The following is an 18135-nucleotide window of genomic DNA, read 5'->3' as shown; positions in this document are numbered from 1 at the left end:
ATTAAAATAAAAATCCGTTAGGAGCTAAGTTCATACCAGACATAACTGATAACCATCAAATCCTTCAGTAGGTAATAATCATGTACATAACATCTATGTAAGTCACAATAACATTAGATTGTATCCCAGAAAGCTGTCATTTTTCCTCCACAAATATTACGTGAATTAATTCTGATGATACAGCTTTAAATTAAGTTTATACAATGTATTTGGGAATAACAAAACATGTTCAAGGTGAAAGCATTCTTTGAAAATAAAGAAAACGTACATATTAGTGACAATTTACCTATCTCCAGAACTTTATTATGTTAAATTCCCATAGTCTATTCTGCATCATTTAACTTGCACAAAAACTTTTTTAAAGAAATAGACTCTTACAAATGTATTTCCAGGGGTTCACATTATATTCCAAATTAGCAATCCAATCCATGCATTTGGCTCCTTGCGTTACTTAATGCTTTCCAAGAATTGTTTAATCCAGGAAAGAAGAATATCCAGTTCACTGATGGCTTTGTAGATTCCTTTGTTTCCAATCTGCAGATAAAGTGAAGATATAAAAGCAGAAAATTTTCACATTTTAAAAAACAGAGTACTCAAAAACAATGACTTGAAATACTTACCCCATAAAATGTTCTTTTCATTCTGGTAATTGTTTTCATCTCTCTAGCTGAGGAAGCACAGGAAATCTAATAAATCAACAGAAAACACAGATTAGAATATTGAAGAGGCTCTAATAATACTTTTCCATCCATTCAGTAAACATATAGTGAGCAGGTATAATGTCCTGGGCATAGGTGTGCACTGGCAGGTAAATAATAGTTGGGTTTCTGTCATCACCGAGGTTAGTTACAGTTTCATGGGAGAAGCAGATATATAAGCAGGTAATCAATTTAAAAACAGTAAGTAACAAACTACAATGAAATCTGTGTTTGTATTGCCTAGGGCTCTATGAAAAGAATTTACAGGAATGACCTACTTTCAATGCAGTGATCTGAGAAGGCATTTCTGAAAAATGACATTTAAATTGAGATCTGAAAAATAAGAAGGATCAAGTTTTATGAGGAAGTGAAAAAAAGAAAGAGGGTGTTGGGTAACTTGTGGTCTTTGAGCCTTGAGTTATCTGTCAAAGCCCACTTGTTGGGGAGGGCGCACAGGAGAGAATAACTCAGGGAGAGGGGAAGGTGTGCAAGGGCCCTGAGGCAGAAAGGCTTAGTGCTTCCCAGAAACTAAAAGAACAACAAATTGGCGAGGCCAATCCGAGGAGGGAGATGTAGGAAATATGGAAGATGTGGGAACCACAAGAAAAAATTCCCTTTTTTGAAAAATCACTCTGTCTGCTATGTGCATTGCAGAGTACAATACTCAGGTGTTGATTGTCAGAAGAAAGGACCAGGAAATATTAGTTTCTTCAAAAGGAGAAGGAGCAGGTTGGCATTTTAAAGAAGATGGCTAGTAGCCAGGCAGGAGAAACGGCCTATCTCCTTTGTGGAGGTGAATTTCCAGTCCCTGTCTGAGCACAGAAATCACTTAGAAATGGGAGGACATTTAAAGTGGGAGGACATTAACTTTGTCCTTTATGTGCCCACACATTTCCACAGGCTTCATTAAAGAAAATGGAAGAAAAAGGTGAAAATATCTAATTTATCTCTTTAGTGTTTACCCATAGAAGCTTAGTGCTGGAATAGACCAAAGAGATTGTATAAGTCAGTTCTTCTCAATTTACAGAAAAGGAAGCCAAGGCCCAGTGGTTAAGTCACTTGCTGAAGGTGTCACAGGAGGTCCTTTCCTAGTGATAAAATAGGGCCTGGGACATCAATAAAGATAATGATTAAAACTCACAAAATAGAAGCAAATAAATGACAACACTTGTTGAAACAAATAAAAACAAGGCCAATGTCAACCGATATGTCCCTCTAGCCCAGAACACGATCAGGAGGAGAGCGGGGAGAATGGGCAGCATGTAGTCTCTTCCTTATCAAGAGGAGACAACTAAAATGATTGACAGCTATATCCCAGATGCTATTATGGGGCATAAAGGTGGTGATGGTGTCACAGCTGCCCAAATGGGGACTCTGCTTTCAGGTCAGACCCTGCATAGTAAGGAAGAGATCCTTCTTGTCAGGTGGCTTCCCTGATTAAGCACAGAAGAGCTGTAGACGCAGAATGTTCTGGTAAAGGTCTGGTTTGCAGGATTCACAATCATGGCATTAGACTGCCCTGTAATAAGAGACCTGAATTAAGAAGAGGACATTTCGGGGCACCTGGGTGGCTCAGTGGGTTAAGGCCTCTGCCTTCGGCTCAGGTCATGTTCTCAGGGTCCTGGGATGGAGCCCCACATCGGGCTTTCTGCTCAGTGGGGAAACTGCTTCCTCCTCCCTCTCTCTCTCTCTCTCTGCCTGCCTCTCTACCTACTTGTGGTCTCTATCTGTCAAATAAATAAATAAATAATCTTAAAAAGGAAAAAAAAAAAAAAGAAGAAGACATTTCAACCCAGACCAGATCCAGGGATGTCAAAACAGTGCATGACAGATCCAGGACAGTGGTAACCAATGTCAGAGAGAAAAGTCAGAAAGAATCCATTCCTTCATTAAGCACACGTTGATGAAGGGCCTACTGTGTGTCAACCTTTAGGGCTAGACACTAAAGACATGATGATGAACAAAAAGTTACTAAATAGGAGTTGTGGATAGGAAAATCAATGATCACTACCAGATCACTTTAGAAGATAAAAATTTAGCAGGTCCAGGAGCTTTCTCCTTTATCCCAATTCCCCTTCAAGTGAAGACAAAAATACTGAGAAGATTGTTAGAGGAAAATAATAATAGTCAGCAGGTGTCAGGCACTAATCTGAAGGCTCCGACCATATTTATGTTCTCTGTCCTCCCCACAATCCTATAAAAGAGGTGTTATTGCTATCCTCATTTTACAGATTAGGAAACTGAAGCACAGAAGTTAATATTCTGCCTATGTTCACACAGTAAGTGGAAGAGCTGAGACCTGAACCCAGATATTACAGCGTCCAGAGTCTGTGCTTAAAACCACTCCATTATACTAAAACAAAACAAAACAACAACAACAACAAAAAAAAACCAGCATAACTTAGAAAATATATTCCAACTAAGCCAGTCTCTTGTTGAAAACATTCAAAATCCAGTTCCAAAGACAGATTAGCTCGAAGATCTCTGCTCTGCATTACAGAAGAGAAATGCTGGAGATGGCTTCAAAGGGTTAAGCCAACTGGCAGAGACAGAGACAGAGATTTCAACTCAAAATGGATGTTGTGAAAATAAACAGAAGAAATCCCACGGTTGGTGTGTGTGTGTGTGTGTGTACACTTTTTAAAAATTTTTTTAAATTTAATTTCTTTTCAGTATAACAGAATTCATTGTTTATGTGCCACACCCAGTGCTCCATGCAATAAGTGCCCTCCATAATACCCACCACCAGGCTCCCCCGACCTCCCACCCCCAGCCCCTTCAAAATCATTGGTTTTTCAGACTGGAACTACAAAAGAAAATTCTAGAAATAACCAAGTCTAGGTTCAGCCAAGATCGTAGCTATGGAAAGAATTTAGAGAAGTCTTCCCATTTATAAATAGAGAGTATGATTAGATGCTCATTCCTTCTAACCTTAAATCGTCTAATATAAAAGTAGTTGGTCCAAATCTTGCAAGTGAATGAAAGAGAACGTCATCAAGAGAATCAAAACTTGCCTAACTCCAAGGCACTGTATGCAAATTCCCAGATGCAAAGAATCAACTACAAAGCCCAAAAGCAAGTCACATGGCCCAGGGTCAAGCATGCAGGAGCTGGGACGCCTGGGTGGCTCAGTTGGTTGGCCGACTGCCTTCGGCTCGGGTCATGATCTCGGAGTTCCGGGATCGAGTCCCGCATCGGGCTCCCAGCTCCACGGGGAGTCTGCTTCTCTCTCTGCCCTTCTCCTCACTCATGCTCTCTCTCCCTGTCTCTCTCTCAAATAAATAAATAAAAATCTTTAAAAAAAAAAAAAAAAGATTAAACACCGAAAGTGGGAAGCCAAAGAAACTAACCAAAGTCTGGACATTACAGAAGTTAAATATCAATAAGTTATTCCTGCTGAATACGGCTATGCCCAGAGAACTCCAAACTCCAACTTCATCCTACACCAGGGTGGGAAGGACAAGAAAGGCATCACTCCATCAAGGAAGGACAAGAAGAGTAGGAAAGGAGAGAAGAAGGTTTGTCAAAACAACAACGACCATCCCAACAGTAACAGCATGAAGCACTTACCGCTGCTGGCATTGCCATGAAGGCTGTGTTGGTTTATGGGATGTTTTCTGGTGCCAAGAGTTCCATTTACTGTAAATGACCTCCTACTAGAGATTCTACCCAGGTTTCCTTTTCTTCACTGTTGTAAACATGTCTACAGACCCAGGAGAACAGGCAGGTTTTACAGTCACAATTCAGATGACATTCCTCGGAAAGAGAAATTTCTTTTTTTTTTTTTTTAAAGATTTTATTTATTTACTTGACAGACAGAGATCACAAGTAGGCAGAGAGGCAGGCAGAGAGAGAGGAGGAAGCAGGCTCCCTGCAGAGCAGAGAGCCTGATGTGGGGCTCGATCCCAGGACCCTGGGATCATGACCTGAGCCGAAAGCAGAGGCTTTAACCCACTGAGCCACCCAGGCACCCCGGAAAGAGAAATTTCTGAAGGAACGATTTCCTTTACCTTCTATTTCAGTGTGTAGTTGTTTAACTGTAGGAATGGCTGTATGATTTGACACACTTGACCAAAGCAGATATGATCTAGACTCCAGGCCATTTGTCATAGGACTAGAATAACTAGAGCTCAAAGAAAAGTGTGAGATAGTCGTGAAACAACTAACACCAGGCAATTCTTCAAGCTTATTTGAGAGAGGGAGACAGGAAAGAGCATGAGCAAGGGACAGATGGAGACAGAAGGAGAGAGAATCTCCAGCAGACTCCCTGCTAAGCAATGAGCCCCACTGGATTTCATGGGGCTCGATCTCATGACCCTGAGACCGTGACCTGAGCTGAAACCAAAAATCAGACGCTTAACTAAGTGAGCCTCCCAGGTATCCTGATTGATTTAATCTTTAAAGGTAGCCTGCAAGATAAAAATAGCCTTGGGGCACAAGTGATGGCTCACAACATGAGACAGACAGTGATGTAAATACTATGTGATATATACTGTGATTTAAAAATATATATATATATATTAAATATATATATATATATAATTGCTCTAAGACAGCAGAGACAGCCTGACTGTTGGATCCCAGAAAGCTTCCAGAAGAAAACCAGTTAGTTGCACCTTGAAGGGTAAGTAATATAAAGTGGCAGGAGCAGGAAGAAGGGACAAGTAGGCAGAGGAAGGTCAGTACTCCAGACTGAAAGGAGCAGAGATGATTTGGACACCATTCCGGTCTCACCTAAAATGGCTGGAGTCCAGGTCTTGCGTTCAGGCCCCTAGCCTCCAGCCCTGCCCCAGCTCCTCCTGCATCTGCTTCCTACCCAGCCCCCAGCAGAAGTGGAGACTGGAAGCATTTCCAAGGAGTTCTAAAAGGACAGAGATGTTACCTGGCAGTTTTTGTTGTTCCAGCAACTGGAATAGGGCTCAGCAGTAGCTTTGCACAGTGGCCTTGTGGTAGCCAATGAGGTTTATCTGAGGTGCGATTGTTGCTAATTGAAATAGTGTTCAGCAAATATTAGATGCTCAATAAATGTTCATTGAACGAATGAATCAGTGAATACAATGCAAGCACCAGCTTATGGCTTCAGGCTTCACAAAGCCTAGTTTAATAACAGAATGCATTGTAAGAGTGGGTTAGTATAAGAATAGCCATCTTGAAGGCCGGGAAGCCATTTTACTGAGCATCCCTAACCAGCCCACAGGGCGTACGTGACGTGAGACAAGAGAAAGTAGCTAAAACCTGAAAAAACAACTTAATCATATACCACCCGGGCAGTTAAGTGATGGCGCTACAGGGACCAAATGTTAAAGAAAAACAAATAGTTAACTTGCAGAGATCACAGTCCTGCAAGACAGGAATCTCCCTTGGTTTGCAAATGTCCTGGTGATTTACAAGAAAAAGGCCATCTCTTCAATGGCTCAATTTCCAGAGACAAATGGCTCGGTGCCTCGAGGCCAAAGGTCGCCCTCCCCACCACAAAACTGTGGGAGGCTGAGGCAGAAGGAAATGTAGTTAAGGTGAAAGTTCTTCTCAACCTAAATCTCACTCAACCGCCAGGGTGACGCTGGGGTGGCAAAAGGTTAAACAAAGTTAACCTGTCAAAGTGGGGCACAAGATATGTATGTAGCCATGAAGAAGTGCCTTGAAAATGCTATATAAGCCCTTGGCTTTGAGTGCTCAGGGTCCTTGTCGAAACCCGCTGCGCCGGGCGGATACTTGGACCCCAGCTAGCTGGAAATAAACCTCGCTGTGTGACTTGCATTATCGAGAGTGTTCTCTGTCTAATTGAGGGGTGGTTGACTCCGTACCCGAACAGAATCATGTCCTGGGCATTGGTGAGCATTTTGGTTTGTTAAAGGCAATTGGGTAGACAGATGCAATCCATAGTATTGTGACTGCAATCTCCTCATGTTTTGAATAATCATACAAATGTGTACTGTGTACGACCACTAAAGCACAAATGGAATATCTGTCTCTACTGATCATTCTGAGGAAATGAAAAATGGGCATCAAGGACTAGACAGTTATATGCAGTACAGTCCTGCAGAGAACTGTTTGTAGTGTTTTCTCAAAAGAACAACCTCAAATTCTTTCTCTGAAGAGTTCTATTATGTTACATCTATCATAAACATGTACAGCATATTCACAACCTCTGGGAGAATACAAAATCATACGTAAAGTCTTATATTGACCTCAGTATATGACTTCAGACTTGGTTGTATCATCTCTTTTTATTTTTTAATTTGTCTTTTTTTTCCAGACCAAATGGTCTACCATGATAATTATCATGGTGCTGTCTCTTAGGAGTGACTCAATAAAATGCCAGTCTTAGTGGACATACAAAGAATCCCTAAAGGCAGGAAGCTTGCAGAAGTCAGAAAGACTCCTCAGAAATGAAAAATAATATAAGCCCATGAGTTAATAATAACACTGGGACAAAATAACAGCTCATTGATCACCCTGAAAGAATGTTAGAAAAGCAATTCCTTATATTGAAAACTGGTAAATAAAGATAAATAATTAACTACTTGTGCTGCTTTTTTTATATGATAAGTCTCTCAAGACAGCCAACTAGTAAGGGGTAAGTGATATTCACAGAATTACCCCCACTTATAAATAAAGAAGGTATAATAGAATTTGTAAAGTATCATAAAATAATTATAAAATTATATCATTTATAAATGTATATAATTATATATAATAACTATTAGATATATATTTATAAAATAAAATTATATATTAAATTATAATACAATATACTTATATTAATATATTATATATTTATTTTTATATATTCAGTTATTATATTTTTATTTATTTATATATTTATATATTTTATATTATGTATTATATATTTATTAAACATGATGTATTTTAAAACTTATAAATATATAATATAAATATAATATTTTAAGTTATAATATAAATAAATAATATATTATATATACAATTATATAATTATATATATTTTATGTATTATATTCATACATTTTTAAATATTTATTTTTATACATATTTGATTTATTTATTTACTTATATTTATTTTTATATATGACTATAATTAATAACTATATAATATATATTTATAAAATAATTATAATTATATTATTTATTTATAATCATATATTTTAATTATATTTATAATATAAATACAAATATAATTATATATTCATTTATTTATTATGATTATATACTTATTTATAATTATATATTTATATATTCTATATATTATATATTATAATATTTATAATTATAAATATAATTATAATAATTCATGACTGCTAACATGGTAAATATAAATGCCATATACAATATGCCTCTCTGATGAAAAATACACAAAACTACAAATAAATTGATTCAGCCAAAACATCAAGCCTGAATTCGATCAAGAACCTATGCATAATTATCTATGTATGGAAAATTTTTTAAAAAGTTGAATGAATCTATGACAATTCAATCATCAAAATACAGACTATGAGAAACTTTGTAAGGCAAATGTCCCAATATCTTTAATAAATAAATAACAAGAAGAAGAAAAAAGAGGAGGAAAGAAAAAATCTGAAAGAATTAATCCCCAATAAAACTCTACTCCAAGATACGTTAAAGGAAATCCTTCAAAGAAAAGGAAGATGCCAGATAGAAACCTGGTTCTACGCAAAGGAATGAAGAGTCTCAAAAATGGCAGAACATGAAGAGTTATAACTATTAAGTAAACAAAAGGGATAAAATGGAATCATTTTTAAAATCAATCAAAAAGAAGCCAGAAAAAGAGGGAAATGGAACCAACAACAGGCTGGGTAAAAAGAAGAGGCAGGGTGGTAGATTCAACACCAACCATATTAAAACCCAATCACTTAAAAATAAATGATCTAAACCTACCAATAAAAAGATAGAGTGGATAAACACACAGAGCCTAAATATGTGCTGCCTATAAGAAATGCACTTTAGGGGCATCTGGGTGGCTCAGTGGGTTAAGCCTCTGCCTTTGGCTCAGGTCAGATCTCAGGGTCCTTGGATCTAGCTCCTTGCTCAGCGGGAAGTCTGCTTCCCCCTCCCTCTCTGCCTGCCTCTGCCTACTTATGATCTCTCTCCCTCTGTCAGATAAATAAATAAAATTTCTCTTTGCTGTTTGATTGCTGTTGCTAGGACTTCTAATACTGTTGAACAAGAGTGGTGAGAGTGGGCATCCTTGTCGTGTTCCCGATCTCAACGGGAAGGCTGTGAGCTTTTTCCTATTGAGGATGATATTTGCTGTGGGTTTTTCAGAGATAGATTTTATGAAGTTCAGGAATGTTCCCTCTATCCCTATACTCTGAAGTGTTTTAATCAGGAACGGATGCTGGATTTTGCCAAATGCTTTTTCTGCATCAATTGAGAGGACCATGTTGTTCTTCTCTTTTTTCTTATCGATTTGTCTATACTGCCTAGAGTAATCTATACCTTTAATGCCATTCCAATCAAAATTCCACCAGTATTTTTCAAAGAGCTGGAGCAAATAATCCTAAAATTTGTATAGAATCAGAAGAGATCCTGAATTGATAAGGAAATGTTGAAAAAGAAAAACAAAACTGGGGACATCACATTACCTGATTTCAAGCTTTACTACAAAGCTGTGACCACCAAGACAGCATGGTATTGGCACAAAAACAGACACATAGACCAGTGGAACAGAGGAGAGAGCCCAGATATGGACCCTCAACTCTATGGTCAAATAATCTTTGACAAAGCAGGAAAAAATATACAGTGGAAAAAAGACAGTCTCTTCAATAAATGGTGCTGGGAAAATTGGACAGCTATATGTAGAAGAATGAAACTCGACCATTCTCTTACACCGTACACAAAGATAAACTTGAAATGGATAAAAGACCTCAACGTGAGACAGGAATCCATTAGAATCCTAGAGGAGAACATAGGCAGTAACCTCTTCGATATCAGCCACAGCAACTTCTTTCAAGATATGTCTCCAAAGGCAAAGGAAACAAAAGTGAAAATGAACTTTTGGGATTTCATCAAGATCAAAAGCTTCTGCACTGCAAAGGAAACAGTCAACAAAACAAAGAGGCAACCCACGGAATGGGAGAAGATATTTGCAAATGACCGTACAAACAAAAGGTTGATATCCAGGATCTATAAAGAACTTCTCAAACTCAACACACACAAAACAGATAATCGTGTCAAAAAATGGGCAGAAGACATGAACAGACACTTCTCCAATTAAGACATACAAATGGCTATTAGACACATGAAAAAATGTTCATCATCATTAGCCATCAGGGAGGTTCAAATTAAAACCACATTGAGATACCACCTTACACCAGTTAGAATGGCCAAAATTAACAAGACAGGAAACAACGTGTGTTGGAAAGGATGTGGAGAAAAAAAGACAGTCTCTTCAATAAATGGTGTTACACTGTTGGTGGGAATGCAAGTTGGTGCAGCCACCTTGGAGAACGGTATGGAGATTCCTTAAGAAATTAAAAATAGAGCTTCCCTATGACCCTGCCATTGCACTACTGGGTATTTACCCCAAAGATACAGATGTAGTGAAAAGAAGGGCCATCTGTACCCCAATGTTTATAGCAGCAATGGCCACGGTCGCCAAACTGTGGAAAGAACCAAGATGCCCTTCAACGGACGAATGAATAAGAAAGATGTGGCCCATATACACTATGGAGTATTATGCCTCCATCAGAAAGGATGAATACCCAACTTTTGTATCAACATGGACGGGACTGGAAGAGATTATGCTGAGTGAAATAAGTCAAGCAGAGAGAGTCAATTATCATATGGTTTCACTTATTTGTGGAGCATAACAAATAACATGGAGGACATGGGGAGATGGAGAGGAGAAGGGAGTTGAGAGAAATTGGAAGGGGAGGTGAACCATGAAAGACTATGGACTCTGAAAAACAATCTGAAGGTTTTGAAGGGGCGGGGGGTGGGAGGTTGGGGGAGCCAGGTGGTGGGTATTAAGGAGAGCACGTATTGCATGGAGCACTGGGTGTGGTGCATAAACAATGAATTCTGTTATGCTGAAAAGAAATAAATTTCTTAAAAAAGGAAAAAAATGCACTTTAACTAAAAAGCATTTTAACTAAAAGCACCTTTTAAGTGTAAAAGGACAGAGAAATATATCATACTAATACCAAAAGAAAACCGAAGTGGCTCTATTTGTATCAGAAAAAGTAGGTTTCAGAACAAAGAATATTCTTAAGGACAATAGGGTACTTTTATAAAATAAAGGGGCCAATTCATCAAGATAACACTGCAATCATAAATATTTGTGCACCTAATAGCAGAACCTCAAAATATATGAGCTCCATGAGTACTGATAGAACTTCAAAGAGAAACGGAAGACTCCACAATTAATGTCAGAGATGTCAATAATTGAGAAAATAAGTAGAAAGTCACCAAAGATAAAGAAAAGTTGAAAAATAGTAATGATCAATTGATCTAGTGGACACTTCTAGAATACCCCACCCAACAGCAAGACATCTACTCTTTTTCAAATACACAAAATATATTTACCAGAATTAACCAGATTCTGGGCCACATAATTTGGCTCAACAAATATAATAGAGGACTTGAGTTATATAAAGGAGGATCTCTGACCAAAGTAAAATCAAATTGGAAATCAAAATCAAAAAGTCATCTGGAACAATCCCAAATATATAGACACTGAATGACATGCTTCCAAATAACTGATGGATCAAAGAAGAAGCCAAAAAGGAAACTGGAAAGTACTTCAAAGTGAGTAAAAATAAAACACAACATAGCAAAAGTTGTGGGATATAGTTAAAGTTGTACTGAAAAGGAAGTTTATAACACTGAATTGCTACACTGAAAAGATTAAAAAAAAAAACCCTCAAACTGATAATCTCAGTTTCCACCTTAAGAAAACACTGAAAGACATTGAATTAGTGACCCGAGCTTTCACCATAGGAAATCAGAAAGAAAAAAGTAGATTAAACTCAAAAGTGACAGAAGAAAGGAATAATAAAGTTCAGAATGGAAATCAGGGAAACCAAAACAGAAGATAATAAAGAATATTAATTAAACTAAAACTGGCTCTTTCAGAAATCAGTAAAATCGATGCATTTCAATAAAAGTTTAGAAAAAAAAAGGGTGAAGACAAAAAAATACCAATATTCAGAATGAGAGAAGTGACAACAACCTATACTCTACAAAACATTAAAAAGATAGTGAGAAAATAGCATAGATAATTTGGTGGGTAAGATTTGGTAGAATTGACGAAATGAATAAAATCATTGAAAAACACAGGCTATCAAAGCTCACTAAAAGAGAAATCAATAACTTGAATAGCCTTGCATCTATTAAAAAATAGAATATTTAGCTTAAAATCTTCCCATAAAGAAAACTTTAGGCAAAAATGGCTTCACTAGACCATTGGCTTCAAAAATGGCTTCAAAGGACCAATTCTATGCAAATCCTTCCAGAAAATTGAAGAGGAGAGAATACTTTCCAACTTACTTAATGAGACCAGCATCATACTAATTCCAAAAATGAGACAAAGATATTACAAGTCAAGAAAACAACAGACTAATGTCCCTCATAAATGTAGATGCAAAAATTATTAACAAAATTTTAGCAAATGGAACCTAACAATACCTGATAAGGATAACACATTATTACCAGATAGAGTTTATCCCAGAAATCCAAAGTTGGCTTAACTTTAAAGATCAATTAGTGTAATCTGTATCAGTTCTCCTAAAGACAAAAATCACATGATCATCTCAATAGATGCAAAAGTCATTGACCTAAATGTGAGGCCTAAAACTAGAAAAATTCTAGATGAAAACATAGTAAACATTCTTTTGACCTTGTGTTAAATAGAAATTTCTTAAATATGGCATGAAAGGTATGATTCATTGAAGAAAAAAATTGATAAATTGGACATCATCCAAATGTAAAATGTCAGGGCACCTGGGTGGCCCAGTTGGTTAAGTATCTGCCTTCGACTCAGATCATGATCCTGGGGTCTGGGATCAAGCTCCGTATCAGGCTCCCTGCTTCTCCCTCCCCCTCTACCCCACTCTCTCTCTTGCTTTCTCTCAAATAAATAAAAATAAAATCTTTTAAAAAAATGTAAAATATCTTCTCGCTTCAAAAGAAACTTTTAAAATAATGAGATGTCATAGAACAGGAAAAAATATTTTGAAATTATATATCTGATCAAAGATTTGCATGCAGAATATATTTTAAAAGACACATACTCAAAACTCAGTAAGAAAATAAGCAACCTCATTTTTTTCCCAAGGGCAAAATATCAAAATCAAAGAAGATACATTGTTTGTAAACGGGCAAATAAAGAGAGGCTCAACCTCAGTAATGGGGAGATGCAAATGGAAAACACAATGCGATAACACCACCCTCCAACTAGACTGGCTGGCATCTATAAACATTGACTCTACCAAGTAAGAGCAAGGATACTGAACTCTCACACACTATTGATGAACATGTAAAATGGTACAACTGCTTTAGAAAGCAGTTTAGCCATCTTTTTTATAAGACGTACACCTACCTATAGTCCATTCCTAGGTATCTACCCAAGAGAAATGAACATACCTGTCCAAAGACCTGTATGTGAGTATTCATAATGGCTTTATTTGTGAGAGACAGAAACTGGAGAAAAATAACCAACAGTAGGTGAAGTGATATGTAAATTATAGTATATCATTGTAATGGAATACTATATATATAAATATATAATATAAATGATTGATACACTAATAGCAGGAGTGAATCTCAAAATAACTATGCTTGGTGTAAAAAAACCGACACAGAAGAATATAACACATACACCATTTATGTTAAATTCTAGGATATGCAAACAAATCTATAGTGACCAAAGGTAGATCAGTGGTTCCCTGGGGACAGAGGGATGGGACAGAGAGGGAAGGAATCACCAAAGAGCACAAAGAAAGTTTGGGGACTGATGGATATATTCATTATCTTAATTGTGGTGATGGCTTCAGAGGTGTGTATGCATGTCTAATCTACCAAATTATACACTTAAAACATGTTCAGTTGTATATCAACTCTATCTCAACACTGTTAACAAGTACATCATAAATATTAAACACACACAAAATATATATGAAAAATGTACATACTAGTCTTATGATTATGCTGATGCATGGGACTCTGAAATTTTTAGCAGATCTAAAGCTACTTACTTATCTTTCTCCAAGCTTCCTCCTTCTATACTGTTAATGAGTAACCGCCCCTGATTCAGCCCCCCAAGTAAGAACCTTTGCCTAATCCCAGACTCTACGCTCTTCCTCACTCTCCTTTCCCTTCCCCATGACACCAGAGCACCACTTTACCCCAGGCACATTATTACAAGGTTCTTCTCATTGTTTTTAATCCCTCGAGCCTCATCCTCCACCCTCCACCCCTCTACCCTCACCAAAGAGGTCTGCGATATCATGTCTTTCTTAACCAGGCCCTCACCAGCATTTCCTGGCTAAACTCTAACCAACCAGCCTCCTCTTCCCACTCCCCAAGCCACTTCCCATTCCCACTCATTACTCGAAGCTTCCTGAATATGGTGTGTCCTTTCATACCATCAAGCTTTTATTCAAGCTTCTCCCCTATTATTCCTGCCCCTCCTGAGAGCACAGACCAAATCATACTGACCTTCCTCATCCAGCCCAGGACCTAGAAAATAGAGAAGCAGGCCACCCTGCTGTTAAGCTGACCTGCAAAAAGTCAATTTGCAAAACCAACTCGTTTCTTTCAGCCATTTGGTTTCAGGCATTTTGTGTTTTTGTTTGTTCTTACAACACCATTTTCAGAAAAGTCCGATTTTGTCTGTTTCACTTCCCTTGTTATTCATGAGAGCAGATGCTCAGTAAATTTGTATGAAACAGATACCAGCTTCTATTATCAAAAATACAAAATTATGACTGGTCAAAAGATTAAACGCAAAGAAACACCTAGTTCCCTAAAGCAGTGTCTGAGAAGGCTTTCCAAAGCTCCGGCTCATCCTCTGGTTTTTCCTTTTCGGTTTCACAGAAGTGTTAGTTTTACCCCAAGGCATAACCTCCACAGTTTGTGAGACAAATTAACTGGAGCTAGCAACGGTGGGCTTCAGGAGGGAGAAAGTAAGAAGGAAAGCCCAGAATTAGGTGGCCCTGGGGAGCTTGATTGGCTGTATGCTCGTATATGGCCACAAGGAGGTGCCAGCCACCTTGGTAAGCAGCCAAACCCGGGCGAGGGGTGCCCCGGGGCTCGTCTGCTGTGTGGCCCGCATCCCTAAAAGAAACATGTCTTTGGACAGAAGCGTCTTGATTGACAGGTCTTTTCAGGAGAAAACAAAAACAAAAACAAAAACAAACTTTTCCAAAAACAAATCAAGGCAAACCAGAATCCCTAGATAGTTGTATGTTTTCTGATCTTTCCTCTAGAACATTGCTTGGTTTTTGTTACAGCTCATTACGTGTTCTCAATCTACTTGAGCGGAGGAAACCGAATTGATGGGAAAACACACATGGCTTCGGGGTTCCAGATGTCCAGACACCAACTACAGTACCAGGCAAGGATTTATTCTAGTGCCCCCCACCCCCATCATTAACAACTTCTTTTGAAAGAACCTTAGATTAAATCGGATGGCTAATGCAAAGACCAGCACCTACGCAGAGGACCAGGGTTCAAACGAAAACATGGAGAGAAACAGAACGCATTAAAAAAAAAAAAAAAAAAAGGCAAAACAAACAAACAAACAAAGTCAGGCTGAAAAGGATGCCTCTCACCAGACACTGAAATTCAGGGAGCCGCTCACTTATTCCTTTAGACTCACTCTAGCTTACAGTGGCTGCCTTACATGGCATTATTTCCCCTATATCAAGTCCTTCAAGGGATCTTCCCCTCTTCCATCTTTTAGCGGTGAAAATGCTCTACTAGGAGCACTTATGATTTAATCAGTTGCAGGGGATGAAATATAAAATTATATGATAATTCAGCTTACTTTTAAGAGACTATTTATACCATTCACTGTCTTAATAAGATGACCTCATAGCTCAAGTATAGAAACAGTTAAAGAGTGCTCGCTTCGGCAGCACATATACTAGAAACAGCTAAAGAAAAGTAAGTTTCTTTCCCCTGGTTTAGGCAAGGGAGCTGGCCCAGAGCATTTGCTGTCTTCTACAAAGGTCCAGTTTGTAATTTTTCTCATTGCACTTCTCTGGATGGAATAAGAGAGTTTATGGAAGACCATGCAACCCCCGTCTCAAACAAGGACATAACTTAAACACAAACTAACCAAAGCAAAGGGGAAGGCAAATTCATTGAAAGTCTTTACTTAACTGACCAGCTCACCCACATAAAATGCCTCTGTGCCTTGGTCTGCAACTTGAGATCTGGAGCACTTTTAAGGACCACAAGGAAAAGACATTCTAGCTCTTAAGAAATAAAAATCCGCCTCCAACTGCCCAGCATTTACGTCTCAATGACCATAATCTCTAGAGTGGAGAGCTTGTTTCCATCTGGCAACCTAGCAATCATCACCATTCCATCCTTATACCTCCTGCAAAGTGCAGTCACAAGAGCCTGGGAAAGCATCCTTGGACCCGAACAAGTTCACGGAAAAGATCCACCACTCCCCACAGAGGCAAGTCAACTACTACTGCACGTGTCCTGGCTTAATTATTTTGGTGCGCTTGGTTTCATTTTTCTGTACTGGTCTTTATTACTGTGGATGTTTATGGAGAAATATGGTCACTTTTACCTTCCTAATGAATTCCTCATTGCTTGTGGTGACCGATGGTGACCATACCATAGCATGATGTCATTTAAGTCCCAAAGAAGACATACCACCCTTTTTTAAAGTTTTGACGGAGAGTATGCCTTAAAAAAGGAGTCACCAAAAAAAAAGATAATTAAGAAAAAAGTAATCTAAAAGCCCTCATCAGTATGAGAAAGAAGGAAGGAAGGAAGGAAGGATGGAAGGAAAGACTTAAAGAAAAAGAAACCTGCTACATATTTATTCAATGCCGGTTCACTGATGATAAACTGTCCATTGGGACCACAAGCCAACAGTTAGAAAGCCCCTATTACCCACCCTTCGGGGCAGAGATAGCTTCCTATTTATTAGGTAGGTTTCTAGGTTCAAACTCACCATATTTGCCAGATAGATATACTTACACAGCGGCTCAACAGCTGCCTAAGACTGTGAAGTTCTTCCACAAAATGTATTTCCCTGCAGACTTGTACTTGGAGTTGACCAAAAACATCTTCCATGAAGAAGGACAGAAGCTGTTCTTGGAACCTGCAGTTTTTCTGTAAATGACATATAGGAAATTGCCTAAGGTAAAGCATGAAGAGCTTTGGTAAAATGTCGCTGAAACACACGCCCGATTATTACCTGATGGCTATCTGGAAAAATTAAAATGCTGGAGAGGAAGCATCGGACAAGTAGAAAAATGAAAGAGACAAAAACCCTCTGGCTTACCATAAATAGCTTTTTTGTTTTCTTTTTTAATAATCGTATGTTTTTTATGCGGTCTTCCTACAGTAAAACAAAGGGAAATAAGTTTCATCCATAATGACAAATGTCCTTTCAGCCATTATCTTAAGCAGAGCCTAATACTTACTGGAATCGTTGTTTTGAGCCATGCTGCCTTGACGTACAGTGTGTCAACAGCTTGGGACAGTGTTCCCCTTGGGTAACAACCTTTCGTGGAGGAAGATGGCTTGTGCTTGGCAAAGGCAAGAGACAGAACAGCAAACAGCAACCCAGACCTCCAAATGCAATTCACCTGCATTTCCCTCCACCCCACTCAGGGCTCGTGTCACTGGTAGCAGCCAGAGAGTTCCTTGTGCTGGTTAGATGATTGGACAACCTACTTACTTGAGCTCTCAAGTCCACCTCACCAATGAGATGCTGTGGTAGATAACTTTCAGTGTCTATAGAGGAAGATCCCTTTGGTTGTTCTATTTTTTTAGAGCTCGCTTCATAACCAAAACTACTTTGACCACAGCATCTGTGACATTAAGAAAAAGTTCAGGTTTACTGGTAAGGTTGGGGCCCCCCCTTTAAAAAAAGAAGTCAGAATTTCAGTTGCATATCACAACAGATTCATTATTTTTAAAAGTCCTGCTAAGCCAGTAAAAGAGACTAATCTCCAGGAGGCTGTGTGATTTTTTTAAATTCCCATAGGGAACACTGCATCAAAAACTAATGATGTATTTTTATGGATGTGTTTTATGGTGACTAACATAACACAATAAAACTTTTTAAAAAATAAAATAAAATTGCCATATTAAAAAAAAACAAAAAACAAAAAACACAAACCTCCCTAACCAATATCCCACCCCCAAAATTAACCAAAGGTAGAATGGACAGCCCTGGGAAACCTGCTCGTGAATTCATATGGGCTTTACACATCTCCCTTACTAAGCCCTTCTCCAGGATCCCCTT

At 38.2% G+C, this 18135-nt stretch overlaps 1 protein-coding gene across 1 annotated transcript; it reads right to left on the bottom strand.

Moving 5' to 3' along the window:
• Positions 1-399: 399 nt before the first annotated feature.
• IL26 (interleukin 26) lies at positions 400-17571 on the bottom strand. Its single transcript, XM_044227909.1, has 5 exons — positions 17309-17571; positions 17167-17223; positions 16860-16994; positions 621-686; positions 400-534 (listed from the first exon to the last, which is right to left on the bottom strand). Exons 1-5 carry the CDS (start codon positions 17477-17479, stop codon positions 448-450), a joined length of 516 nt encoding a protein of 171 aa, XP_044083844.1. The 5' UTR covers positions 17480-17571; the 3' UTR covers positions 400-447.
• Positions 17572-18135: the final 564 nt, after the last annotated feature.

This window comes from Neovison vison, chromosome 12, assembly GCF_020171115.1.
Source record: "Neovison vison isolate M4711 chromosome 12, ASM_NN_V1, whole genome shotgun sequence".
NCBI classification, from domain to species: Eukaryota; Metazoa; Chordata; class Mammalia; order Carnivora; family Mustelidae; genus Neogale; species Neogale vison.
The sequence above is the reverse complement of the archived record's forward strand: the minus strand, read 5'-3'. Positions and strand labels throughout refer to the sequence as shown.

Excerpts from the sequence above, each read along its gene's own strand:
- IL26 (XM_044227909.1), bottom strand. The coding sequence starts at position 17,479 with ATGCAGGTGAATTGCATTTGGAGGTCTGGGTTGCTGTTTGCTGTTCTG. Across the intron at positions 16,995-17,166 it reads AAACAAAAAAGCTATTTATG|AAAAACTGCAGGTTCCAAGA; the intron begins GTAAGCCAGAGG and ends TGTCATTTACAG. Across the intron at positions 687-16,859 it reads GGCAGCTGTTGAGCCGCTGT|ATTTCCTGTGCTTCCTCAGC; the intron begins GTAAGTATATCT and ends TTGATTTATTAG.